The sequence below is a fragment of the Stenella coeruleoalba genome (assembly GCF_951394435.1).
Source record: "Stenella coeruleoalba genome assembly, chromosome: 14".
Classification (NCBI taxonomy): domain Eukaryota; kingdom Metazoa; phylum Chordata; class Mammalia; order Artiodactyla; family Delphinidae; genus Stenella; species Stenella coeruleoalba.
Genome location: NC_137160.1, coordinates 62,526,086 through 62,553,569, shown reverse-complemented (window position 1 = coordinate 62,553,569; position 27,484 = coordinate 62,526,086). Strand labels below are relative to the sequence as shown.

The 27,484-nt window shown below is 60.3% G+C and overlaps 1 protein-coding gene across 3 annotated transcripts in view; it reads left to right on the top strand.

Annotated features, from left to right (window-relative positions):
• Nucleotides 1-11,489: 11,489 nt before the first annotated feature.
• The window catches only part of PRODH (proline dehydrogenase 1), a gene marked incomplete at its 3' end in the record, with an annotated part of 26,447 nt that continues 10,452 nt past the window's right edge, over nucleotides 11,490-27,484 (top strand). For 2 of the 3 annotated variants that reach the window (XM_079942377.1, XM_079942376.1), the window contains exons 1-12: nucleotides 11,490-12,046; nucleotides 15,727-15,935; nucleotides 19,686-19,720; nucleotides 20,095-20,244; nucleotides 22,057-22,121; nucleotides 22,321-22,437; nucleotides 22,859-22,938; nucleotides 23,487-23,568; nucleotides 24,650-24,742; nucleotides 24,831-24,977; nucleotides 25,505-25,680; nucleotides 26,272-26,370. In XM_079942377.1, coding sequence (XP_079798503.1) covers nucleotides 11,774-12,046; nucleotides 15,727-15,935; nucleotides 19,686-19,720; nucleotides 20,095-20,244; nucleotides 22,057-22,121; nucleotides 22,321-22,437; nucleotides 22,859-22,938; nucleotides 23,487-23,568; nucleotides 24,650-24,742; nucleotides 24,831-24,977; nucleotides 25,505-25,680; nucleotides 26,272-26,370 — 1,526 coding nt within the window. In that variant the 5' untranslated portion in view covers nucleotides 11,490-11,773. Of the gene's footprint in view, nucleotides 12,047-15,302; nucleotides 15,547-15,726; nucleotides 15,936-19,685; nucleotides 19,721-20,094; nucleotides 20,245-22,056; nucleotides 22,122-22,320; nucleotides 22,438-22,858; nucleotides 22,939-23,486; nucleotides 23,569-24,649; nucleotides 24,743-24,830; nucleotides 24,978-25,504; nucleotides 25,681-26,271; nucleotides 26,371-27,484 lie in introns of those variants that run through there. The other variant, XM_079942378.1, reaches the window with a different exon arrangement.

Sequence of the window (27,484 nt, the reverse complement as noted above, 5' to 3'; positions counted from 1 at the left end):
GAGGCAGGTTCAAGTCTGTCCTTGGTGGAGTGGGCCTAAGACACCCACCCGGCCAGCCCTCAGCCCCTGGGGCTGCTCCTTGAAAACGGTGCCCAGAATTGGGCCGCCCCCTGGCTGACACGGGGCCTGCGGTCACCAGGCCCAGGGCTCCAGGCTGAGCCCCCACGAGGGGCAGCTCAAGGCTCATTCGCTGGTTCAGGCTGTCACTTACTCAGCACCCGAGCTGGTACCCTGGGCAGGTGTCTGTCCCGACACTCTGAAGAGGGAGACGAGCTTTGGAGTCTGGGCCCGTTCCCAGTGGGAGCTCGTAGGTCTCACCAGCTTCTCGCCCGGCCAAGGCCACGGCCGCACACCCAGCTCTTCACATAGGGCACGTCAGACCTAGCCCATCTTCCTGGTGCCTCTGTGTCAGGTAGGAGGCTGCGACTTTCAGTGTGGGCTCGGGAGGCTGGACAAAGGGCACCGTGGGGCTGCGGGCACTGGGGGACTGCAGGCCCCAGAGGGTGAGGGTGTGGAACCGTGTGGGGCAGTGGGCAGGGCTGGGGCAGGAGACCCTGTGTGTGGACATGGTGTGGGGTTTGGAGAGGCTGCAGGCCTAGGGGTGATGGGGTGGGTTGGGGGAGACAGCCCCCCAGAGTCCAGACCAGAGTGTCCTGGTTGGGGGCACTCTCCTCCTTGGCACAGTGACCTCCAGGGAGCATGCCCTCCACCTGTCTGCCCCTCCAGATGGGCATCCTGGTTGGCTGGCCCTTGGCCCTTGGGGGCCACCGGGTGTCTCTGTCTCTGGGGCTCACTGTGGGCCAGCGTGACTACTCTGCGGTAGGTGCCACCCAGCCTGCTCCTTGCCGGCTTCCTCTGGAGGCGGAGGGCCTGAAGAGGGGCTGCTGTGGGGACCCAATCATCCCCAGGCGAGCCGGCCACACATACCTGGAAGACTGTGGGGAGAAACTCTGGGCTGCAGTGGGGGCGAGGTGGGATAGACAGTGGTGATACACCCACAGTGAGCCTTTGGCTTCAAAGAACAGAAAACCCAGTGCAAACTGGGCTGGATTGTGAAGGGAACTCATGGGCTTGTGTAACTGAGAAGATTTGCAGCGATGTAAGCTTCAGGTGCCGCTCTGCTCCTAGAGGTTCCCTCGGCCATGCTGCCCTGTGTGCCTGCTTACCTTCCTGGAAGCCCACAGTGCACTTCTCACCTCAGCTGTCCAGCAGCCACCCTCGGCTCCACCCTCATTGCCCCATTTCCATGCCCAGGGCAGGCCACAGCCTGGTCCAGATCAGCCTCTGTGGCAGGTACAAGTCTGTGCTGACAACCTGAGCCAGCCAGGCCCCAGTCTTCACAGTGGGAATGGGCCAGGCCCAGCCAGGTCACAGCTGCCGGGGGTGGGGTGGGATTCTTGCCAGTGTGGCTGGGGAGGGGTGGGGGTGGAGGGTAGCCCGGACTGGTTCTGAGTGCATGGAACAGCCGTGGGAGGTTTCTCAGGCATGGCTGGGGGCAGGAGGGCAGTTAGGAACCTCTGTCCAGGATGGGGCCAAGCAAGTGGGCTGGGGAAGGAGGGAGAGGGAGACAGAAGTTGGGGTGAGCGAAGAAGAATGGGGGGGTCGATGTCCTAGGGCCAGTGGTGCCATGTGGTGGCTGGGGGGATGGGGTCGGGGCTTGTTTGAGGAGGGTCAGTTGTGTGGCGCCTACAGTGGGAGCCTGGGCCCATGGGTGGGTCCTGGGAGTGGCTGGGCTGGTGGGAGGACCATTGTGGACTGTAGTTACAGCCAAGACACCAATGCATTCACCTGAGAAAGAAGGTGGACAGTGAAGGGAGGGTCCCAGGCCAGAGGCCGGATCTAGCAGCGGGAGGAGGAGGGCTTGATGGAAATTCAGAACATCACCCATGGGGCCGAGGGTGTTGATACCACCAAACCTGAGCTTATGGGAAGGAGCTGTGGAGGTTCTGGAACCAGCAGCCGTGAAGGGGTGAGCTCCCTGTCACTGGAGGACACAAAGAGACTGACCACCCACTGAGGCAACAAGGCTCTGCAGCCTTCAAGATGCTGGGTCCAGGGAGCCTCACATTGCTGCAGGGTACAGCCACCTCTGTCGGGACCCGCACTGGGAGAAGTTGGCCCCTGAGGATGCTTGGCCAGACCCTGGAGGCCCAGTCTCGCTCCCTGGAGGTGCTCCCTATCTGTGGCCTCAGCAGCTGGGTGCACGTGGGGTCTCTGAGCTGCTGGGAGGTGGGTTTTTCAGGATGCGTGGTGCAGAGGCAACACAAACGTGCTTTATGGCCCCTGGGCTGCCGCCTGGAATGTTCTGGAGCCTCACCCTGTCCTTGGGGGCCCAGGGGTACAGGAGGCAAACCCTGTGCTGGGCTCTGGGATGGGCCAGGACAGTTTCTGGGGGTGACCCGTGCGTGGGGGCTGGTGAGAGCAGTGGGGGAGAGCTCTGTGCTGGGGGCAGGCGGTAGGATAGAGGCCTGAAGGAGAGGTGGCCTGGGGTGGGGGAGGGGTGAGGCCTGATCTCCCTCTGCAGATGAGGGTCAGGGTCTGGGTGTCCTAGAGGCGGGATAAGGCCCCTTGGGGGGGCGGCGTGCTCTATAGAGGGGGCTCCATGGCCCTCTGCTGCCCTCTGCTGGCCAGCTCTGTCACTGCGGGCCTAGCCCCTCAGCTCCCCAACACCCCCAAGGGCATGGACCCCAAGAGACCAGGCCAGGCGGTGCCAGGGGCAGGCATGGAGTTGACTTGCTGAGGTCTGAGGGGGCTGGGAGGCTGTGCCGACCCCTGTGCCCAGCGTCATCTGGGGCAGGAGGTCCTGGGGGACTCCATGGGACAGCCTGGGGTCCGCCACCACTGTCCCACAGTGGCTCGAGAGGAAAGGGCTCAGAAAGGCTGGGCTGCCACCCAAGGTCTCAGGACAGCAGGGGCCAGCTTGACAGGTGCCCTGCCACCAGGAGGAGGACCGGAAGCCCCACCCCAAGCACCTGGCACTGTGGCTCCCCATCTGGGCCCTTGGTGGGAGATCTAAGGAGAGGCTAAGGGCAGGGGATCCACCCCTTCTGCCCCCAACATCACCCTGAACGTGGCCTGACTCCCCCAGCCCCTCCCAGAGGGCGCTCACCACCCAGACGCTCTTCATGGCAGACCTTCCTCTGTGTGCCCCAGAGCTCTGTACACAGGTAATGAATTCCATCAATCCTAATGGAGTTTGATACGTGGTTAAAACAGGCCAGTGGACTGTTCTGGATGGACAGTGACTTTGGTGCTGACCCTGTGCCCAGCCCAGGGCTGAGCTGAGGCCAGGTCTTCACCTGTGATCACCGGGGGCTGTGAAGGGCTCAGGGCCGATTCCGTTTGCTAAGAGCCCTCAGTGCCCCGGGGCCTCCCCCTACACACCCCACTTCCTTCAGCGCCCCGAGGCTCCGCTCCCCCGGGGACATCACTCAGAACCTGCCCTGCTCTTCGGGGGGTGGGGGTGACAAGTCTCGTGCCCTCAGTGCTGCTGCTCCTGAGTCCACCCACCCTCGCAGGCTGCTGGGGGGACAGAGCTGAAGGCGTCTCTCGGCTTCTGTGGGGCCTCTACACCCACTGAGCTGCTGTGAGCTGGTGCAGGGCCGTTGGGCGCCTAGAGAACTCGTCCTGAGGCACCACGTGGCAGGTCCCTGTGTGGACACAGACACTCTGAGAGCACCGGGAGCACGGGAGCCCCGAGCCCTGCGGGACAGGAAGTTCCAGAAGGGAGGGTGGGTGTGCACACATGAACACATGCGTGGGGTGGGGCCAGTGTGCCTCGGGTACAGGTGCACGTGTGCACACGTGTCACACCTGCAAAGAAGAGATTGGAGAGAGACACGCCTGAATTTCAGCCCTGGCTTCCAGCCCTGTGTTTGGGGTCTCAGACAGTGCTGTTCTGTCTGTTGACCTTCCATATGTTTATCAAGATGTCTACAGAAAGCACAGGCTAGCTCTATAATCAGAAAGGAAACCAGCTTTTTCAAAACATCAGGCAGTGTTCAAAGCACATGAAGTTCTCTGAGAGGCTAAGGGTAAGGTCAGGTGGTCCAGAGAGAGGCTCCATGAACCTGGCAGGGCAGCTAAGGCAGAAGCGGGGCTGCACTGGGACTCGGCGGACCCACAGGGCTCTGTTTTAGTATCGTTTATGTGTGTGTGTTTGTGTGTGTGGGGGTTGCATTTCTTTCTATTTTTATTTATTTATTTATTTATGTATTCTTGGCTGCGTTGGGTCTTCATTGCTGCACGCAGGCTTTTCTCTGGTTGCGGCGAGCAGGGGCTACTTACTCTTTGTTGCAGTGCATGGGCTTCTCATTGCGGTGGCTTCTCTTGTTGTGGAGCACAGGCTCTAGGCTCGCAGGCTCTAGAGCACAGGCTCAGTAGCTGTGGCACATGGGCTTAGTTGCTCCGCGGCATGTGGGATCTTCCCGGACTGGGGCTAGAACCCGTGTTCCCTGCATCGGCAGGCAGAGTTTTAACCACTGTGCCACCAGGGAAGCCCTGGGTGCTGCATTTCTCACCAGCCACCCTGCACCTCTGGGCCCTGTCCTCACCAGGCCCGCCTGGCTGATGTCCTTATGGCCTGGAGGTGGGGCCTTCCCACTGTGCCCCACAGTCTGCTCTGCCCCAGGACGCCCAACCTAGTCCTTCCAGACCCACCCCTGGCCCTCAGGGAACTTGCTGGGGCTCGCCTGGGGTGGGCACCCTCGTTCCCCAGGCTCAGCCCCCAGAGAAGGCATGTAACCCCCAATGCCCACGGCCTCCTGCTTCCCCTTCAGCCTCAGCAGGCAGCAGCATCTGAGTGGACAGAGGACACAGCTCTTCTCCCCCTTGGCCCCCTGCCCCGCACCACATTCCCCCACACGTGTGTTTAAACATTAATCAGAGGAGGGGGAGGCCCATCTGCGCTGCTCTCTGCAATACGGGGTCCAACGTGGACTGCCAGGGGGCCGGGTCGTCCGTGCCTTGCCTCTCCAGGAGGACGGCAGGATGCACAAAGCAGCGTGCTCTGCTGAGGGGCAGGCCAAGGTCAGCATGCTCTGCTGAGGGGCAGGGAGGCCAAGGTCAGCATCGCTGAGCACCTGGACGTACAGCTCGTACCAACTTCAAAGTGTGGCCGGAGCAAGGAAGGAAAATCAATGTTGGGCTGAGGGACTGTTCGCAGCTGCAGGGATGGGGGTGGGGGCGGAGTGGGGACAGGGTTGGGGGTAGGGCTGGGGGCGCCAGATCCACCCCGGCTCCACAGGCCCCTGTGCCTTTCCACTTCCCATGGGAACCTGGGGAAGGGGCGGCCAGGTGAACAGCACTCCGGGAGCCCGTCCACCTGGGCCCTGGATATCCCCTGGGGGTGGTCGGGCTCTTGGCCCAGCTGGAGCAGAACTGCTGACCACGCACTGGGGCGGATCTGGAGAGAAGCCGAGGGCCTTGAACAGCGATCCAGAGACGCCCTAGGCCAGCTCCAGCCACACCAGCTGAACCAATCTCCAAAAAGTCCCGGCAAGCCTGGACTGGGTGAAGGACACTGGTGAGGGGTCAGCCTGGGGGCCTCGTCTCCGTCTCTGACTGGCCCTGATTATTACACGTTACAAAGTAAACTGTAAGGTTATTTTATGATGTTATAACTTTTGAAAAAGAATGATGGCAACTCTTTATAAAAGAGCAGTTGATACAAAAACATTACTGTAAAACACAAGAGTCACTGAGTCTTGGCCTCCCTGACTCACCTGTTCTTGCCCCACTCCCACCCCCTTCTGCGGCCCTTGTGGGCACGCAACCTCACCTGTGCAGGCCTTCCTCACTCCCGTGTACTAGGGACATGTGTCACTGTGGCCAACACACAGAGGACACTCATTTATCATCATGTGGATGCCCCAAGGTGCTCCCAGCCCTTCAACCCCTGTGGTGACATTTAAGGATGTCCCAAACCTTCTTTATCAGGGGGCTCTGTGAGAAATCCCAGCCCAAGACCTCATCCAGGACCCAGTGTGCCAGGCCGGCCCTGCCCCTGCCGCCAAGCAACCCCCAGCAAGACCTTGGGCCGAAATGCCTCCATGCAGCCCAAGGAGATGGCTCTGCAGGAGGCCTGAAGTCCCCGAGAGGTGCTGGGGCAGCAGGAGGAACTGGGGCCCTCAGTCATGCTTTGTGAAGCCCCCATCTGTCCCCGACCCCTACCGAAGGGAACCCATCTTGGGGACCCCGGTGCAAGTTCTGATGTAGCTACTGTTGGGAGAGGGGCAGGGCAGGGAACCCCCGACCTCCCCCCATGCCGAGACCCCCAGGAGAGGCTGTGGTTTGGCACTAATTCGGGAGCTGGGACTGATGGGAGCTGGTGGCGGGGGCTCATCCCAGTACTGCTGAAGGCAGACAAAGGGGCGTGGGGGCACCCGTGGTGAAGGGTCAGAAGTCAGAAGCAAAGGCTACAAGCCGACCCCAGGAGCCCCGCAGGCTGGAGGATGCTCAGGGTGCATCCAGCTGGTAGAGGAGGACTGCAAGCCTCCGCATCTCGGCCCAAGTCTCACTGTGACCCCCTGAAGCCCCCAGCTCTCCCTTACCAGTCCAGGGTCCTCCTTGTTCCAACTCAGCTGTCACCTCCTCCAGGAAGCCAACCAGTCATTGCGTGGGTGCCCAGGAAGCATGACCAGCGCTGAGGCCGTTGCTGGTGGCCGGGTTGGCACACGTAGCCAGGCCAAGCCCTGGGGACTCTGGACAAGCTCATCCCTGCATACCAGGGCCTCCCACCTTGGGAGAGACACCGCCAGGGACAGGGAGCTGTGCAAGTCCCACGTGTGCGAGGCACCTGGCAGGGCCAGGGCCATTTCCACCTGTGTCCGAAGGCATGAAAGGCCGGTCGTGTAACCCTGCCTTGAGCCAGCTCCTCACGAACATCCAGGACTTCAGCCAGAGCCCCTGCTTTGCCTTTTCTTTCTATGGCTATTATTTACACACTTTAAAAATATTTTTTTTAATTACAGAAGTCACACCTGCTTGTCGGGATTAAAAAGCTCAAAGTAGACAGGTGTGTAAAGGAACGAGTGACTGTGTCTGTCCCACCACACTCTCCCGGGAGGCCCTGCTGGGCCCGTGGCACATGCAGAGACCACAGGCATCACCCTGCATCATGCCCCATGGCCTCAGGGAGAAGCCAGGTGGATGCCCCAAAGGAGCCACATGGGGCAGCTGGCTCCTTCTCCCCGGGGAGGTTTCCACCTGGGCTGGGGTGCCACCATCACCAGGCTGGAGCAGAGAGGGTATGGCTGGCCCAGTGTCACCAAGAGTCCTGGCTTCTAGCTGCCTGCAGAGGACCATGGGTGGCATGTCTCTCACATCCCACCCAGACTCACAGGGTGTGTGTGGGTCACCCAGGGAGGGCTGTGGGCAGGAGGACCAAAGTCACAGCTTCCCAGGATGGCCTTGCTTCTGAGACTTGGCCCAGGACCCGTTGGCCATCCTCAATGTCCAGGGCCCTGGTGACCTGCCGCCGCCCCCCGAGGGAACAACCATCATGCAGGAAGCTCTGTGTGAGGGGACTGCCATGTCTGTGTCCCCAGGACAGATGCCAGCAGGGTATCCGCTTCCACACGGGATCCTTGCCTGCAACCTGCTCATTGTCAAGTCCTGCGGTCCCCTGGGGCCCCCTTCCAGCCTGTGGGAGACCTGGCCTCCTGAGGCTTCCCCGCACCTCTCAGGTGCCCCACGCAGCTGGCGAGAGCAGAGCTCTGGTTTGTCAGGAGTTTGGTGGGTGCCAGGGCTCGTGCTAAACGCCTTCGGTGCCCATTGATTGTTGGCAGTTACCCCTGGGGGCGATTACTGTTGTTCTCATCTCCCCATGGAAGCGGTCCCAAACTCTCTCTGGCCCAGAGCCACAGTCCGCGGCCTCCCTCTGCAGTCCCTGCACTCCAGGTGTGGGTGTGCCCAGGACACAACCTGAACTGGGTTGCCGTGGGCTGCTGTTCCTGTTGTTGTGTCATTCTGGCCTTCACATGACATGTGCCTGCTCCGTCCCGTTAAAGGCGTCTGGAGCCCCCAGCCAACTGCCCTCTTCGTGGGCAGGATTCCACTCCACTAACCTCAGATGCACAGGCTTATTTAGCCTCGACTCTGCTGTCGTGCCCTCCCTTCTGTCACCAGGGGCTGCGGGTCCCTTGGGCTTGGCCCCTTTTCAAGGCCTGAGCCCAGGCCGGGGTCCCCACATTCCTGCCTCCTTGGCCTGCAGGTCCCCAGCCTGGTGCCGGCCACGTGCGTCACGGGGTCGTGTGCTCCGCGGACCTAGTGCACGCCTGACAACCAGAAAAGGTGGAAGAAGGCTCTGGGGACAGTGACCCAGGCTTCCAATCCTGTAGTGGGCCCTGGGCAGGTTGTTCCTCCCCTCTGGGCCTCAGTTTCTCCTGCATAAACCGGGTCAGCAATCATAGCTCCCGAGGGGGAAGGTTGTGACAGCCACGCTTGTCAGCACACAGAGGACACTTTGATTTTACAGAGAAAGAATTGGGGGGGAAATCTGAATGCCTTTCCTCACATGTATTGAAAGTCACCAGACAAAGCGGCCTGTGTGGTGAAGAGTGATGGCATCCACGTAAACACAGCAGCGTGTTCTGCGATCGAGCAGACAACCTTAATGTCAGGGAATGCAATCATATTTTACTAGCTCTGAAAAACAATGACTAAGATCACAGAGTTAAACAGAGCTCGGGCAGAGTCTATGAACACTGGCAGGGAGTGGATAAGGGGATGATGTGCCCATGAGGGAATTTACGCTCCGGGGGGGCAAATACTGGCCTGTGTTTGGTGCAGGCTGATAACAGGAAGACAATCCCCAAATTAAACAAATGTGAATGAATTCCTCTGTGTGTAGACAGAGCAAATATATCAGTGAAAATGGGTATAGAGCAAGCAGCAAACTGTAATAAATTAGAATGTGTTCTGACAGGGAGCCACGATTCGGGCAGACAAATATTTCAGGAAATACGGCCCATGGCAAAATAATAACTTTGACAGAGTTCCAATGTCATGCTCACCAATGAGGTGAAAACAAACATTTTACCGGGTATCCGTAGGAGACGAGGCGCAGGGGGAACTCAGAGGGTGTGCTCTCTGGGAAGAACTGGGCCACACGACTGTGGCAAAAGTGGGTCAGTGACTGTTCTGAGATGGGTCAGTCCACTGAGTGGGACAGACCCGTCCACTAGGGTCTGCCGCTCAGCTGCTTCCTCCTCGGAGCCCTTGCTGACTCGCCGTCATCCAGGTGTGACCAGCAGGTGACTGCCACATGGCAAAGACCCCAGAGGTCTGGCCTTCTCAGATCTGTCTCAGTCTCCTGAGCTGGAGGACAGGAATCCAGCGCTGATGTGAGGCAAGGAACCCAGTGTGATCTCCCACACAGGAGGCAGGGCTGAACATGCCCCTGGGGACTGTCCCTGGCTGGAGTGCGGTATCAGGCTGGGCCCAGCACTGACCACGACTGTGCTGCTTGGTCTGTGAGATTTGCCTGGACCTTGCCTTGACCTTGTCAGCTGTGTTTTGGCTTAGACTCCACCCTCTATTCCCTGAGTCAGAGCAGGGCTGGAGATGTCGGAGGACAGGTGCGTGGGAAGGTCAGCCCACGAGCTGACCTGGCATTTCACATGCACAATCATTTTGCCAAAAGTGTGTGTGACGTGGATGATTACCAGCATTCTTCACTATCAGTGCAGTGAGCCGTGGCACAGCTGGGGCTGCTGTGGTACCCCCCACCCTGGCCCCTTATACGAGTGCATTAGAGGGAGATCACTGGCGGGGGCAGATGAGATCAACAAGATTATCCTGAAGATGGGCCAAGCGCAGTGCTGGCTGCTGGTGGGAAGGGTTGGGGTTAGGGTCAGCTCCAGCGCTGTGTGTCAGCTGGGACCAAGTACCAACACCGATTGGTGTGTGCGTCACCAGGTGCCCACAGAACTGCACTTTGTCCTGACACATGATGCTGAGGGCTGGGAACCTGGGTCCGATCCTGGTAACCAGGTGCAGACGCTCTTGGGGGAACGCAACCCAGGCCAGCTTTGTGTGCCCAGCAGAGGAGAGACATGGCACCAACGGGGTGTCTGCCTGTAAAGCAGGAGCCAGGGTGCTAGGCAAGGGCTGGGTGTGGTCCAGGGCGACTCAGGATTCAGGGCGGGGCCTGGAGGACATCTCCAACCCAGTCACCAGCCTAGAGCTTGGCATCAAACTTCCCACATCGAATGTGTTCCTTCCTTTCTTCATTCAATAAAGACACATCAAGAGGCAGTCGGGGAGGGACACAGCAGGTGGCTGGGAGTCAAGTGCAAGAAGAGGGAGCTGTGGTCAAGCTGATGCCCAGCTGGGAATGTGCCCACCAAGCTGACCCTGAGGAGGAGGAGGAGGGTGGGGGCTGGGGTGCAAGGGGAGGGACAGGTGCCCCAGAGCAGCGAGCAGTGTGCAAATGGCCTGGAGCTCAGAGGAGGGGCCAGCAGATTGACTAGCACGGTGAGAGGTAAGGTGGGTGTAGGCGGGGCCTGGCCACTGAGGGCCCGTTGAGCCAGGCTGAACCAGCAGCCTTGTCCAGATGGCAGCGGGGAGTCCCTGAAGGGTTTTCAGGAGGAGGGAAGTTTATCCATGACAGGAAAATGGGAGAGTCTGGTGGCCATGGCCAGCTGTCAAGGCTGGCCTACTCTTGGGGAGCTAAGTTTCTGAGCTGCTGGAGGGACCCCCAAGTTCCTGTCCCTGGGCCTTGACTCACCTGCCCCCTGTGTCTCTCCCTTTTTCTCTTCAACTCCAATAGGGGGCAGGGGGGCAAGAGGCCCATGACAATGTCAAGAAGCCTCCCTCAATATAGGGCGTGGTGCTGGTATCCCCCAGGAGACATGAGCAAGGTCTGGGGGAGGGATGCTACTGCCATCTGGCAGGTAGAAGCCTGGGATGCTGATAAACATCCTTCAACGCACAATTATTCAGTCCCAAGTGCCAAACAGGTCAGGGTGTCCAATGCACCAAGATGCGTGGAGCACCCAGAGAACCAGGTGAAACAGGTGGGCAAAGTATGGCGTGAGGCTGCCACACACAGTCAGACCCAGCACCCGTGGGTGTGCAGGAACATCCTGAGGAGATGCAGGTGTGGGGAGGGGGAGTGATGGGGAGGGTGGTCAAGACATGCTCCTCCCAGGAGATGAAATCTGGGGCTGGGACAGCAGGCCTAGCATGATGTTGGAAGGACGTGAATCCAAGGCCGAGGGACAGAGGGTGGGAAGGCCCTGAAGGTCCTTAGGAGTGAAGGGAGGCCGGTGGAAGAGGAGAGGACGGAGGGCTTCCCAAAGCCCCTTTACACGAGAGGAGCAGCATCGAGCTCGGCCTTCCCGGATTCTCCGCAGCCCCGGCCTCAGCTGTGACTTCCTGCAGCTCAACGCCCAGGGAGGCGCCCAGGTGTACAGGTGTGCGGGGGGCGGGGAGGGTGGGGCCTCTAGCGGAGCAGGCGGAGCTAGGGTGGTCAGCCAAGTAGGCGGGGTCTCCTCGGGGGAGGGGGGGCGGCCGCTAGCTGAGAAGGCGGGGTTCAGGCGCACGTGGCGCCGCTCGGTGGGCGGGGCCTGCCAGGGGACCCACACTTTTCAGGAACTCGCGGGGCGGAGCCTCCGGGGGAGAGGGCGAGGCTCGAGCTCGGGGTGTGGTGGGGCGCGACCGAGGGCGGGGCCAAACGCGGGGCAGGGCCTCTCGCGAAAAGGCGGGGCCGAGCGCGGGGCGGGGCTGGCGGCGCGTACTTAATCAGCCCAGGGGCACGTGCACAACAGCCATGAATCTTAGGCGAGCCTTACCCGTGCTACGCTCCGCCCTCTCCCGCCGAGCCCCGCTGTCTACAGCGCCGGCGACCCGCGAGCAGCACGCCGCGGGCCTGGAAGCCGTGCGGGGGCGCGGGGCGGCCGAGGCCGCGCGGCCGCCAGTGCCCGCCGTGGACTTCGGCAACACGCAGGAGGCATACCGGAGCCGGCGCAGCTGGGAGCTGGCGCGCAGCCTTTTGGTGCTGCGCCTTTGCGCCTCGCCCGCGCTGCTGGCGCGCCACGAGCAGGTGTGCTGGGGCTCGGGGACGCTGGGGGTGGGGTGCGGCCAGGGCTCCGCGGGCCTTCGCCGGTCCTGGGAGCCCTTATGAAGTTTCAAAGTGGAAAGCGGGGCCTCTGGAGCATCGCCTGTGGCCGGGAAGTCAGGTGTATCCTGCACGCCCTTTCGGGCCCGTGAATTTTACTACGTGTCAGTTACTGGCAGCTAAAAACAAAGATTAGTTTAAATATTAAGCTATATGCTGCTTGCAGTAATACACAGTGTTCACCCGAAATTTAAAATTGAGTGTCGTCTATGTTGCCCAAAGGGAAGCCTGGCCGTACTGAGCGGCTCATAGCCTGGGACCCCGGAGTTCTTGGACGCTGTGACCCAGGGGATCCCCAGACATGGTCACTCTGAACAGATAATGTTGAGGGAGAATGGGACGCTTGCTGCTCAAATATCCGACTTTTGAAACTTTAACACAGTTACACTGAAAAGTGTGAGGGCTTTGGGGAAGTGAAAAGCAGAAGTGTCTTAGCCGCTCTTGGTCAAGGTGATCCTGGGAACAGTTTAAAAGCAAGGGTCCAGTTGGTGCTGAGGGTCCTGAAGGCGCTTCAAGCAGGTGGTGTGGACTTCTCAGTGAGGCTGTGCTGAGCGCACCTTGGCTCCGGGCAGAGGCTAGGGAGACTGGACCCAGGAGGAGCACCAAGCCACACCTTGGGCATACATGAAGGTGAGGACACCAAAGGTGGGTGGGTGATGAGGGCAGAGTTAGAGTTGGGTGGCTCTGAAGGGGCTAGGTTCAAAACCAGCAGAGAAGCCAGCAGAGCTGTGGGTCCTCGGGTACTATGGGTAGCAATGGGAGGGACATGTCAGCTCCACCGTCCCTTGGGTGCCTGCCTGGGGCAAGTGCCAGTGCACTGTGACTGTGCTGTGGGTGCCTGGAGGAGCAAGGAGGCTTCTCCCACGCTCCCCTTTGTTCTACCTGTGCCCTGGGGACATCCTTAAGGAGCCTGGTAACTGTGTGGTGTGCTCTGCCTGCCTTCCGTGGGACCTGTTCCCCCTGTCATCATTGCTGGTGGTCCCACTGGTGACAGTGGCCTTGGTGCCAGGTGCTGGAGGAGACGGGGCAGTGGCCAGACTTCAGAGTAGTGGGCCGCTCACCAGAACCTGGTCCTTCTTGTGCTCTGGCCTGCAGCAAAAATTCCTCCTGCTGAGCCAGTGCAGGTCTGTGCAGCTCATGCCCCAGGGAGTGTCAGCCTGCAGGAGCCCAGTTTGAGCTGTGGCATTGGCTCAGGGCCCAGTGGGGGCCTGCACTTGCCCGAAGGCAGGCCTTTTTGAGAAGGGTTTAGAAAAGTAAGGTCTTCCATGATGAAAGCCTCTGTGCTTGGGTGTGAGCCAGTGCAGGAGAATGTGGGGGAAGGGGCAGTCAGGGAGGGGAGAGAACCGGCTTTACCCGTCCTCGCTCTGCAGACATGTCTTTGAGTCTTTTACGGTGTTTGTGTTACTGGTGCAAGTTTCTAAATCCACGAAGGATGTTCCTATCTGGGGAAGAGGTGGGGCTCTCAGGTAGTGCCACCCCAGGGCACGCCTGATGCCAGGATGGTTTTAAAGGGGCTGTTTTGCTCTGGAGTTGGCTTAAAACTGCCAGCCCTGCACCATGTGCTTCCATAGCCCTCTGACAGGCTGGCCTCCCCTTTGCCAGGGTGAGAGGGTCGGTGACCAGCTCAGGTTACCTGGGTGGCCTTCACTGTTGTTCCCTCTGACAATAGGGGAACAGGAGGGGAGTGGGAGGTCACCAGCCCATGACCCCTGGACCACATCTCAGCATCAGCCTTGCTCCTGCTCCTTCTATGAACATTGGCTGGAGCTGTTTTCATGCTAGTTGGGTAGTTATGACAGAGACTGGGTGGCCCGCACAGCCTAAATTATTTACCACGTGTTCCTGGGCGGGAAAGTTTTCCGGCCCTAGAGTAGACAGTTGGCCCACTTCCACACACACTGTGTTTCTGACAGTCCTCAGAATTGACGTGTATGATGTCCGGGTTTTTCCAGAGCTGAATGCTGGTTTTCAGGTCCCTGTTTCTGCCTCGCCTGCCTCTGGGGTGAACTTTGATATATCCAAGACCTGGCTTTTCCTCCTGCTAGGGTGCTCTGACCCACAGACTCGTGACTGCTGGCTAGGGCTCTTGTGAGGTGGAGGAGGCCTGCCCGTCTCCCGGGTTGGCACTTCTACTTTCCATTTCTCTTCTTCTTTATAAAAATGATGAGATGCAATAAAATCAGACACGGCACAGACAGGTGATGGCCTGGAAACCTTCACCCTCCCTCGTGTTGCCGCACGGCTCCTTAAGAATTTCCGTCTGGGTGCCAGCCACAGTTCAGGTGTGTCGGCCTTTGAGAGGCTTGGGCTGTTTGGGACTGGTTTGTGGATGAAGGTGTGTGACTGACTCATGCTTTTGCTTAGACTAGAGATTGCTCCCTGAGGCCCTGATCCCAAGAGATGTTCCTCACAAAAAAGTGGGGTTCTGTTATTCACTGGGTTTGAGAAACCTTAGACTGTTCCTGCCTTGGAGCTGGAGCCGCGGATAGTAGACACACAGGAATTCCCAGACAGGTGGTGGGTGTGTCCTCCCAGTGGTCATCCCCCTGCCCCTCCTTGACCTTATTCCTTCCCACCACTGTCCCCAGTGCAGGAGCACCGCGTCACCTCCTAGCCAGGCAAGCCCTGCACCCTGGATCTAAGTTAGCAAACACCTCCCGCCCTTGCCCTGGCCGGCACTCCCTCACCCCCATTCTGAATTCCATGGAGGTACCTTGCCCCTCCCTCCTTCTGGGTCTCCCTGCTACTAGGATGGGAGCCCTGTCATCTGTTTTGTTCACCCTAAAATTGTGTCGGGCAGGAGGCAGTTGCTTGGGACATTTGAATGATGATGGCAGAAATTTGGGGTGTGGCGAGATATGATTGGAGGAGAAAGCTGAGTCGTTTGGGAGGCTGTCTTCCCCTGGGGGACGTACTCTCGGGCTGCCGGCCTGCTGCGGCCTGGATGAGTGTGCTGAGTCCCTGCTGGTCCCGGGTGGATGGTCATCTCCCAGACCTTTGTGGGTGGTTACCTGGCTCACTTTTAGCCTATGCTTTCTCCGGCAGAACTCATACTCACTCAGAGTTTTGTGTGTTCATCCGTTCAGCACCCACTGGAGGGCCGGCCCCTTGCCAGGCACTGTTTTAGGGACTTGGAATAAGCAGTGAACAAAACATTGAAAAATCTGGGTTCTCACCTTCTAGAAACTCACACCAAATCCCCCTCTTCCCCAGCATAACCTGCAGAGGTGTGGATACAGAGAATGTTATGAACACGCCCACTGCTGTTCCCAGAGAGAGCTGCCGTTCACTTCTTTATCCACCGAGCGGTAGTCAGGCGACTGCCATGTGCCACTGGGGTCACCCATGAGCGTGCAGGGCAGGGAGGCAAGAGCAGCGCCTAGGACCGGCCACCCTGCATGAGGAGTGGGGCATGGACAGTCACTGTGAGCAGAGAAGCAATCTGCTTCGGGTGGTGTCACCGTAAAACCAAGGCCATGAGCCGAGTTTGGCCCTGGGGAGAGCACGTCAAGGCTTTGTGACGGGCGGGCGGGGGAGCAGGAGTGTCCTGCTGGGGACATGGGAGGCCAGGTGGCCCAGGATAGCCGCTGCCCTTTACCTTTCAGTTGCTCCGTCTTGCCAGGAGACTTCTGGGGCAAAGGTTGTTCGACAGGCTGATGAAGATGACCTTCTACGGGCAGTTTGTGGCTGGTGAGGACCAGGAGTCCATCCGGCCCCTGATCCAGCACAACAGGGCCTTCGGCGTGGGCTCTATCCTGGACTATGGTGTGGAGGAGGACCTGACCCCCGAGGAGGCCGAACGCGAGGAGATGGAGTAAGGCCCACGTGGCACCTGCTGGCAGCCCCAGCACACCGGGGCTGGGCTGGGCCTGGCTGGGAGAGCTCTGTCCACCTGACTAACGGCAGCCCTCCTGGGTCTGCCTGGGGTTGTGTTCTTGCCCCGTGAGGATGACAGCTCTGGGCTTCCACCGAGGCCTTGTGTGCCGAAGCTGGAGGAGGGGCAAGGATGGGGTCAGCAGACTCTGGTCCCCTGCCCGGTCAGCCTGGTTTTGTACAGTCTGCAAGCTAAGAATCATTGTTGTATTTTTAAATGGTTGAAACAAAGCAAGAGTAATGTTTTGTGACACGTGAAAATTATGTGAAATTCAAAGTGCTCTCACCCTACAGGGGCAGAATTGAGTGTCCGTGACTCAATGGTGGCCGCTGGGTGCTACCCAGCAGTTTACAAAATAGGATTGCTGACACTGGTGTTGGAGGTGCTCTGGCTTCCTGCTCTCCTGCAGCATCTCTTCTGGGGATTCTGACCTACTGGGCAGGTCCCACTGTCCCACCCTTGCCTGGCCCCTGAGATGATTTCCTGATTAGCAGGTGGGCCCCACCTGGTGGGTGTGGAGACTGCCTGGGGGTCCGAGGAAAAGGGAATGTGCTGCCAGGAGCACACGTGTGGCAGGCGAGCCCAGCGGCTCCTGCCGAGGTCACCAACTGGCTGCAGGGCCCGTTCTCTGGGCAGTGAGTATGGGGACAGATGGGCATCCCCCGACCCACCCTCCTGGGCCATAGGACAGAACTCGAGGACCATTTCACCCTCTGCTTCCTGAAGTAGGAGCCTCATGGGAGATCCAGGCAGAACCAGCCCTTTCTTTGCAAAACGCCCAGTTCCTGGGCTGGTGCCTGCACCCCTCCACCCTTCACTGGCATCTGGGCCTCTAAGTCCTGACAGCAGCCGCGCCTGACCGTGTGAGGCTTGGGAGGCTTGCTGAGTAACCTGCCCTGTCTCAAGCTCTGGTGTTTGCTCTGGCCTGGGGAGGGAAGGGGAGGGGAGGGGCACGGAGGGGAGGGGAAGGCGTCACATGAGGCTCCTGCCCTGGGAACGGAATGTCCGAATGTCCGAGCTGAGCTGCTGGTGGATTGGCCTGGGGAGCCAAGCCCCTGCCTTGTGATTTGCTGTCTTGAAGGCAGGGTTCTCCAGCTCAGCGCCCCGGTGTTCCTAGGGCGGCTGTGGGCTGGGGCTGCAGCCTGCACTGAGGCTGCCTGTTGAATAACTAATGGGCTGTATCCCCGCTGGGTCTGGGTGAGGGCTGGTGGTTTCACAGTGGGATTTTCTCTCTCTGGTATGAAAAGACTTCCTTCCCAGGGCGATCCGCCTGGCTTCCTCCCTGCCCTGCAGGGGAGCACTGGGAGGAGGGCCGGCTTCGCCCTACCATGGGCACTGCAACCTGTGACCCTGGGCCAATCTGCTGTTGGTGCCCCTTGTCTTGCAGGAGCCCTGCTTTGTGGGCTTTGGGACGTGAACGGCAGTCCCTTCCTGTCCAAATTTGGTGGCCGCCGTCCGATGCCAGTGGCAGGGCTGCTGCTAGGCAGCCCTGTGTGCTCCGTGGAGCCTGGCTGAGGGTGCAGAACCAGGCTCATAGGCACTGATCGAACATCCACGCCGTCGAGATGCCACACATTCTCCATCAGGAGCCCCTGTGTGGGGAGCGGAGCCCCTAGACCCTGCTCTGGGGAATGATGTAGAGGCCACTGCCCCAAGTTAAAGCCACAGGAGTGGAGTGGGGTGGGGCGGGGAGCGAGCACAGGCGGTGGGGCCCTGCCCCAGGCATAACCATAAGAGGCACAGAAAAGATGGGGGCGTCTGAACATGCAAGAGGCCCAGCAGGTGCCCTGAGGACGTGGCCCTGGGAGGAGGGGGTCCGTGGGGCTTCCCCAGGTTAGGAAGCTGGAGGTAGGAGGCCAGAGGCGCAGGAGGGAGAATAGCCATCCAGGGAGGGGGTGGGATGGTGTTTCCCAGAACACTTGTTAGAAGGCAGAGGCCAGGAACCTAACTCTAGGAGAGAAGCCTCGCAGGGTCCCCCCAGCAGGCTGAGGGCCGTGGGGAGAGGGCGCAGGGCTGGGTTCCTCTCAATGATTGGCTGTGATGAGGTTGTGATGAGGATGGCTGGGGACAGTGTGGCCAGCAGGTGTGTGTGTCCTGGCTGTGCAAACCCAGGGCTGGCTGGGGGCGAGGCCTGGGCCTTGGTCCCCAGGGTGGAGGCCGCTCCTTGGGACTGGTGTGCGCAGCATCTTGGGTGCTGCCTGGAGCCAGGGCCTGGGGTACCACAGGCTTTTCTGTGTTCTTCTCTTGCCTCCTGCGTTTCACTAGGGGAGAGCTGGTGTGAGGGCGGCCGGCGTGGTCTCCCCTCACTTTTCACTTTTTTCTAAAAGGTGTCCAGCCAACAAATTACCTGATGCAGAGCTGAGCTTGGAGGTGGCTGAGGGGATGGTTGGGGTCTTCCTGCCACTCCCGCAAGCCCCTGGGTCGCTCCTGCGGTCCTCTCCTGCCCCCTGCCCCCGGGGGCACTCCATTCCCTCCTCCACATCGTGGCCCGTGCACTTACATGTGCACGCATGTGTCTGCACGTGTGTGCACATGTGTCTGCACGTGTGTGTGTGTACAGAGCATGCTCTGCTCTTCATGGTGACACGACACTCCCCTTCCCCCCAGCCTGGTAACTGCCATCTTTGTCTCCTGGTGATCTACTCACCCGGCCTGGTCAAGAGTGCAGCCCCGCCCATGCTAAGTACTGTCTGCTCTGGGATAGGCCACTGCCCCTGATCACGTGGCTGTGTGGCCGGCTGGCTCCCCTGTGCCTTTGGAGCTGGGCTGGGGCTTGGAGGGTAGAAGGCCAGCTGTGGAAATGCTAATTGGGACCGTCACACGGCCCCGGGCCCCTGGGGGCCTCTGGGTAGTGGTGTCCCCTCAGTGGAGGGCAGTCTGCCTAGAAGGTGGATACCTGCAGGTTATGGGCTGTGTGGTGACAGAGCAGGCCCGAGCCTTCCTCAGCTGCCAACCTCGGGATGAGGCCCCTGCCTTGGTGCAGATGGTGGGTGCCATGTCATGCCTCCACCTCAGTGGGCCACAGCTGCGGGGCAGCCTGCGTCGGGCCTTACAGGTGCCCTCTCTGTCCTGTCCTCATGAGGACTGGGTATATTCAGGTATGATGGCCAGGGGAGGCCAGGGGAGGGTTTGCATTAAAAAAATAAATTGTGGTTGCTGGTTTGAAAATAATCCTGAGGAGCGCAGGTGGAGGTGGGGCCGGCTGTGGGCAGAGGGCAGAGCAAGGGGCCCCGCTCTTTGGCTCTGGGGATAAGGAAGCTGGTGGTTTCCCTCTCTCCGCCATCCTCAGCCCTGACTGGCCCGCGCCCCGCCTTTTCCTCACAGGAAGGAATACCCCATGGCTAGCCGGCCTCAAGGACCTACCCACGCCCTGGGCTGTGTATTGCTTTATTTCCTCCTCACCCAGTGTAGGGAGGGGGCCTCACCCAGGGGGAGACCCAGGTTCCTCCGGAGCAGGGCTTGTAGGCTGCCAGGCTCAGAGAAGGTGACCCCGGAGGCTGGGGGCGGGTGGGGTGGCGTGAGTCACTCTTACCTGGCCAGGTGACCCTGCCTTCCTCTTCAGCCCTCCTGGGTCAGGGTCAGGGCTCAGCCTCTACTTCCTCCCACCTGTGCCTCCTCAATGGTACGCGTTTGTCACTTGTACCTGAGGTGGCATGACCGCGACCCTCTCCCTCTTCTTCCCTCCTGCAGGTCCTGTACCTCAGCATCGGAGAGGGACGGCCATGGTGAGTGGGAGGCAGCCATTCAGGAACGAGCCCGCTCCCCACCCGCACACACCCCCGGCTCCTCCCCGTGTCCCTGGGCACCCAGGCCGTCATTATGAGTGGCTGACACATCCTTATGGCCCACCTGGGGGGCCGGTGCACTCGGCCCTCGGTGGGTCTGGGCTTTGCCTTCCTGCCCTGGGTTTGCCACATGACTAGGGTGACCCAAGGAGAAGGAAGAGTGGGCGCCAGGATGGGCGGGTTTGGGGAGCAGCACAGGCAGGGGGCCGTGGGCTCGGGGTGGGATGGGGCTGGAGCTGGAGTGCGGCGCTGGTGGCGGGATGCGGGCTTGGGGGTGTGGGGAGGTGGCTCAGGCCGGATGCCCACCTCTCCAGGCACCAGTAAGAGGGAGAAGCAGTTCCAGGCCCACCGGGCATTCGGAGACCGCAGGGATGGCGTTGTCAGCACCCGCACCTACTTCTACGCCAGCGAGGCCAAGTGTGACAGCCATATGGAGACGTTCCTGCACTGCATCGAGGCTTCAGGTGGGGTCCTGCTTGTCGCTGGCCTGCCACCCGCCAGGCCCAGCCTGGGCTGACCTCCACTCGAGGAGATGCTGGTGTGGGAACACAAGGCCGGGCCTGGAGTGTTTGCTCAGGGCTCCGTTCCCATCTCTGTGGCCTTGGTCCTGAGGATGACCTGGGCTCACACCTGAGTCCAGCTCCTTCCTGAGGAGCCTGGCTGCCCACAGGAGGGCGCCTCCCCTCTCCTGGGTACCAGGTGTCCAGATGTGGGCCTGTCAGTGGGCCAAGTGGCCCCCAGTCCCAGGCAGGGGCTTGACTCTTGTCACATGACCCCTGGCTCTGCCGAGGGCCACACAATTCCGGGAGCTGGTGCCACGTCCTCTTTAACAGAGAATTCTTCCCCGCGTGGACTCTGGGTGGGAACACCTGCTAGGGAGGTGAGTTAAGCCACGAGGGCACAGAGGCCTCAGCGTCCATCAGGTCCCCAGCAGCCCTCCTGTTAGTGGGTCCCACACCTTCTGAACACTTTAAGGAGTGGGAGTGAGCAACGCCGGAGGCAGCCTCCTAGGAGCAGCGCTGGGCACCCCGGGCGGTCAGGCAGACACCCGGCTGCCCAGTGTCCAGTGCCAGGGGCGTCTTCTCGGTTCCCTGCCCACTCTGCCTGGGGGCAGACAGACGGGGAGGGCCCCACAGAAGCAAAGATATGTGTCGTGGGCTTCCGGAAGCCAGAGGAGAGAATGGCGGCGGTGGTTGAGTGCCTTCTGCCTCCAGCTTGTGCTCTGCTGGGCGTGTCTGTGTTTGGTGAACCCCTAGGGGCAGCCCCGGGTGCCGAGGGCATTGGAGAGGAAACAGGCAGGGATTGAGTGGGCAGGCATCACCAGCTCCTTTGCCCACTGCATTCCTGGACCCACGTGGCAAACTCAAACCCTGCTGAGTCACCAGTTCCCACCTGCAGGGTGGGGCATCTGGAGCAGCCGAGTGCAGGGTGTTTGCGGGCGGCGTAGGGTCCTTGTCCTTCTGCCATGGGTGGTCAGCCAGCCCAGGCGTCTGGGTCCTCGGTGGGCTCTCCCCTCCTGTTGCCACACCCCTCGGCCTGAGATTGCCAGGCAGCCACCAGAGCTGCTTCTGAGGGCCAGGCAGCCTGCCCGGGAAGCATGGCCACTGTGGGCCTGCTCGGGCCTGGTGGGCAAGGGAGGAAAGATGCGCTGGTGCCACTGCACCGTCTCATCGGGTGGCTGGATTGTTCGTGCTCTGGGGGTCTCAGGGCCCAGGTGCAAGGTAGACCCAGTACCATGTGTTGTAGGTAACTAATAGGAAGAACGGCCACCGCCTGCCTCCTGAAGTCTGTCATATGTGGATGAGAAGTGTCCTAACTCTTTTTTTCTTTTTTTTTTTCTTTTTCTCTTTTTGGCTCCGTTGGGTCTTCGTTGCTGCATGCGGGCTTTCTCTAGTTGCAGCGAGCAGGGGCTGCTCGTCGTTGCGGTGCGCAGGCTTCTCATTGCAGTGGCTTCTATTGTTGCGGAGCACGGGCTCTAGGCACGTGGGCTTCAGTAGTTGTGGCACACGGGCTCAGTAGTTGTGGCTCGCGGGCTCTAGAGCGCAGGCTCAGTAGTTTTGGCGCACGGGCCTAATTACTCCGCGGCATGTGGGATCTTCCCAGACCAGGGCTTGAACCTGCATCCCTTGCACTGGCAGGTGGATTCTTAACCACTGTGCCACCAGGACGTCCCAAGAAGTGTCCTCACTCTTGAGTGGCACAGATTCCGGGTGCAGGCTCAGGGTCCCTCCCACACACCCCCCAGCACTGACGGCTCTTCCTGCGGCTTCTCATAGGTGGTGCCAGCAAGGATGGCTTCTCAGCCATTAAGCTCACTGCACTGGGGAGACCCCAGTTTCTGGTAAGTGTCAAAACCTTCCACCCACAGGGAGTTTGTAAGAACTTGGGGCTGCCGTGAGCGTTAAGTGAAAGCTCGTGTGCTGGTGCCTTGGCCCTGGGAGCCAGGCACACGGGTGGCATGGGGTGGCTCGGGCTACGTGGGGGTCCTGGGAGGGGGCTGGATGTGCGCCTGGGATGGCAGCTCAGGCCCGCATCCGCAGCTGCGGTTCTCAGATGTGCTGACCAAGTGGAGACGGTTCTTCCACCAAATGGCCGCAGAGCAGGGCAAGGCCGGGCTGGCTGCCATGGACACGAAGCTGGAGGTGGCTGCACTGCAGGTGAGTCCGCCGCTCCGTGGTGGGTGTGAGAAGGTGGGCCAGGGAGGAGCCCTGCCCAGAAGGAATTGGCCAGGCAGTGTCCGAGGTGGGTTCCCAGGGCCTGCTGCCCAGCCCCCAGCTGCTGGGTGGGTGGGGAGGGAGTCTGAGCAGAGATGGAGGATGTGCTGGGTGGGAGGCTTGGAGCGGGGCTGGCCCTGCCAGTAGCCGAGCTCTGTGGACCCGCAGGGATGGGCAGGTGTGGGGGGGTGGGCAGCGGGGAGAGACTATCTCTGGAGCAGAAACCCAAGGCAGAAGTGTAGCCAGTCTCAGTACTGGCATAATAAAGTCAGCCTAGCATCACAGGCCAGCAGGCAGGGGCAGGAGATGTTTGTGAGCAGGGCTGGGAGATGGCAGTGGGACCAACACCCTCTTGCTTCTGAAGGAAAGCATGGTGAAGATGGGCATCACGTCCCGGATGGAGATTGAGAACTGGTTCACTGTGGAGACCCTTGGCGTGTCCGGGTAAGAGTAGCCCCCTGGCTGAGATTTCGGGAGCAGCCGCCCTGGTTCAGCCAAGGTTCTGGCTTAGCCCCAACGCCTTCCTCCAATCCTGGTCGCCCTCTTCCAGGGCATGGGCCCCCTTGAACCCTAGGGCTTCTTACAGAATTATTTGGGCTGTGGAGTGAGGGTGCCACACCCAGCCGTCCCAGGACCCATCTGGCAGGCGGGTGCAGGGTGAGGGCAGCTGAGATCCCGGAGGGTCCCAAGCCTCATTGTGAGGAGCTGGGGGCTGGCAGCAGTGTGCCGTCCCCTCCTGCCTGGTCTCCCGTGTCCAGCTCTTCCCCGAGCCTGATGTGGCCTGGGTGGTCTCGGCCCTCATGTAAGAATATTCATGTTTTGGTTTCTGTTTTTTAAGCAGAGGACCATGTTTACATTTTACCAGTCTTTCAAAACTGAGCACTGAGGCAGGTTCTCTGGGGTTGGGCCTGGGGGTGCTCCTGCAGGGAGGGGGCTGGTTTGGGGCCGTGGTGAGGCCGTGTGTCCACATGCTGACGCACCTTCTCCCACAGCACCCTGGACCTGCTGGACTGGGGCAGCCTCATTGACAGCAGGACTGAGCTCTCCAGGCACCTGGTGGTCCCCAACATGCAGGTGACGCTGTGCACGTCTGTGCCCCCCACCTCACCGTTCTCGCAGGGTCGTCACGGAGGGTCCCCGCTCACACCGCCAGGGCTTCCTCAGAGTGGCGCTGGGTCCCCAGGATGAGTGTCCCCACAAGCCAGGCGGAAGCTGTTACCTATTCTAGTCGAGCCTCAGGAGACCCACGCCGTCCCTTCTGCCCAGTGTTGTTTGTTAAAAGGGAGTCGCTGTTGTTTGTTAAAAGGGACTGGCCTGTGTTCGGGGGAGAAAAATGAGACTCCACCTGCCCCTGGGAGGGTGATGGGGCATTTGTGGCCGTGCTTGAACGCACCACTGAGCTGGGATGGGAGGAAGCAGTAGAGGTGCCTTGGGAAACACCCCACAGACGCTGCCTTTCACAAGCTCCAGCCTGGCGACGGAGGGCCCAGGGGGGGTGTGCTTGAGGCCTCGCCGGGAGTGCCCTGGGCAGTGTTAGTGGGCAAGCGGGGCGAGCAGAGGGCCCCCTGTGCTTCACGGACCTGCAGGGTGGGTGCCTACTGCTGACCTGCCCAGCGCCCTGAGTGCCACCATCTGGGGCCGATGCCTCCGTCCCCCTGTTGCATGTCAGTCTGTGATGTGTGGCCAGCCAAGTCTGCCTGTAGGCACAGTTCTTCTTCCATGTCCTCTGCCTGCTAGGGGCTGAGTCTTTCCAGGTGATTGGGTGGGTCAAGGGTCACTTCCTGAACTTTGCACAGGAACAGAAGGGGGACCCATCGTGAGGATCCTGTGCAGGCCGTGGGAGCCGACTCCTTGGGTGCAGGCTTGACCTGGGGCAGCCAGCCCCGTGAGGAAGGGTGTGCTGGTGGGCAGCACGGTTATGGGACGCTGTGTGGCCAGCAGGACCCTGGACAGGACACTGACCTTAATGCACAAACAGGGTGGCAGGTGGAGAAGGAGGCGCGGGGATGAGGCCCACTGGTCCCGGGTACCAGGCACTGGGTATCGGTAGGCCCTGCACCAGGGGTGAGAGGCTGCCCACGGGAAGGGGGGGAGCGCTGGCCTCGAGAGCCCAGGTCTGGAGCTGTGCCGTGGCCTGACTGCGCTGCCCCCTCAGACAGGACAGCTGGAGCCTCTGCTGTCGCGGTTCACTGAGGAGGAGGAACGGCAGATGACGAGGATGCTGCAGAGGATGGACGTCCTGGCCAAGGTCGAGGACCCTGGGATGTGCTGGAGTGGGGGGGCACCCGTGTCACCCGGGACCCAGACAGACCCTCTCTCCCCGCCGTGCCCCTCAGAAAGCCAGCGAGGTGGGCGTGCGGCTGATGGTGGATGCCGAGCAGACCTACTTCCAGCCGGCCATCAGCCGCCTGACGCTGGAGATGCAGCGCAGGTTCAACGTGGAGAGGCCACTCATCTTCAACACGTACCAGTGCTACCTCAAGGTGCGCCCAGCGTCTGCTGCAGGGAGACAGGCCCCCAGGACCAGCTGCCAGCGGACCCGTCCCCTGGGCCTCAGACCCCAGACAGGGTGCTGAAGGGGCAGGAGGACGATGAAGGAGCTTTTGGAGTCCATGTAACGTGCCTTAATCGCCAGATTTCGAGTGACTGTTTACTCCCGCCCTTTTTAGCTTGGTTCCGTCTAAGGGTCTGATGAAGGCTCTGGGCCCCTCCCCAGCCTCGTGCGTGTGCCTCAGGGACCCTTGAGCACAAACTCTGGCGGCCGCTCAGGGACCAGCCAGGTGTTTGGAGGACTCAGGGTGGGGTGGGTGTAGGGGCTGCGGGGACAAGGGGAAGTGGGTGCGTGGGGTCCAGGCAGGTGCTGACAGCCCCCAAGTCACCACAGCTGCTGGCCCCAGTGCCCCTGCTGACTACACACTGGGGGGCACCCGGGCCCTAGGGAGGCCCTATGGGACGCAGGCTGGAGGGGGGCCCATCCTGGTCATCCTCAACTTTCGGCTCTGGCCCACAGGACACCTACGACAATGTCACCCTGGATGTGGAGCTGGCTCGCCGAGAGGGCTGGTGTTTTGGGGCCAAGCTGGTGCGTGGTGCATACATGGCCCAGGAACGTGCCCGCGCCCTGGAGATTGGGTATGAGGACCCTATCAACCCCACCTATGAGGCCACCAACGCCATGTACCACAGGTGCGCTGCCCTCTTTGGCTCCTGGAGCCTCAGAGCTTCCCGGGGGGTGGGAGGAGAAACCGGGAAGGGGCTGGAGCTGACCCGACGTGACCCTGTCCAACGTGGGAGCAACCCGGGGGTCAGAACCAATACCTCCTCTGCCTTTGTTTTACTTTTTCCAAAACCATTAAGGTTTTCTTTTTTTTAATATAAAAGTCTACTTACTGAACTGCCTGGGTTGATAAAGATGAAAGCTGTATCCCGGCAGCCCTCCCCAAATGGCACGAGGCCTGTTTGCTTTTTTTTTTTTTGATGGTACGTGGGCCTCTCACTGTTGTGGCCTCTCCTGTTGTGGAGCACAGGCTCCGGACGCGCGGGCTCAGCGGCCATGGCTCACGGGCCTAGCTGCTCTGCAGCATGTAGGATCCTCCCGGACCAGGGCACGAACCCGCATCCCCTGCATCGGCAGGCGGACTCCCAACCACTGTGCCACCAGGGAAGCCCCTGTTTGCTTTTTAATTCCACGCCAGGATCGTCTACTGTTTTGCACCTGCTTCTGCCTCTGCCCCTGCAGGGGCTGTGCAGGCCTGACTCACGCGTCACCCTCCCCAGGTGCCTCAACTACGTCCTGGAGGAGCTGAAGCACAACGCCAGGGCTGCAGTGATGGTGGCCTCGCACAATGAGGACACCGTGCGCTTCACGCTGTGCAGGTTGGCCCCGCCCCCTTCCCGCTGGGTGCTCCTGGTGGGCAGGAAGCGTGGGCAGGCAGTGGGTTTTGGGGGGACATCTGTGGAACGAGCTGAAGTGGCGGCTTTAGGGCCCCCAGACCCCCTGAGGCTGGCTGGGCGTTGTGCTGCAGTAGCCAAAAGGCTGTTTGCAGTTACTTGGGTTTTTAACATTAATACCAGACTTACTAAAGTTTTAAATTAAAAAATAAATTTCATTAGGTGAAATTTAAATGTGAAATGTTGGAGCCCTCACATGTGTCGCCTCATTTATAGACAATTTCTCAACACTTTAAACTGTGTTTAGAATTTAAGGTAGTCTGTTTTCTCTTTAAATGCCTGTCCCATGGAGCATCCTTATAAGTCAGTTATAGGAATGAGGTGAAATAAATATACATTTTTTTCTTTTGGCCGTGTTCTGGGAGTTCCCCGACCAGGGATCAAACCCAGGCCCCAGGCAGTGAAAGCGCCTAGTCCTAATCACTGGACTGCCAGGGAATTTCCAATCACCACGTTCTTTTATCTCGTATCTTAACCCAAACTGGACCACAGCAGGGGTCCTAGCTCCCCCACCCCCACCCCCACCCCCGCCACAGGAAGCTGGGTGGGCAGTGGCCTTGCTGGCCCTTGCCTTCCCCAGGAGCAAGGCTGGCCCTTGCCTTCCCCAGGAGCAAGGCCCCCCTCCTACAGTGGGCACCCCAAGCCCAAGGCTTGGGCCGAGTAGTGAAGGTGCAGGGCGTGCACCCAGAGGCACTTGCAGGCTCTGCCTGGAGGGTGACTCTGGTCGTCTTAAACCATTCATTAATGTCGTGCTTGTCCTTCTCATGCTGGGGCTGCTTTTTCATGGTGTGAAACTGCAACTAAAGGCCACGATTTCTAATGCTCTGCATTTGCAGCTGCTTGGTTGTGAACAGGAGCGCTGAGGCCAGCAGGGCTGCCAGGTGGAGGTCAGACTGTGTCCAGGCTCCCTCTGGAGTCCTGCTGGGCTGGGGTCAGGCTGTTTCCTTGCTGGTGGTTGGCTCTGACTGGCGTCCTAGCCGGGTGGACTGTTTCGCTTTCTTCCCTCCATCCCTGGGGCCTCCTTGGACGCCCCATCCTA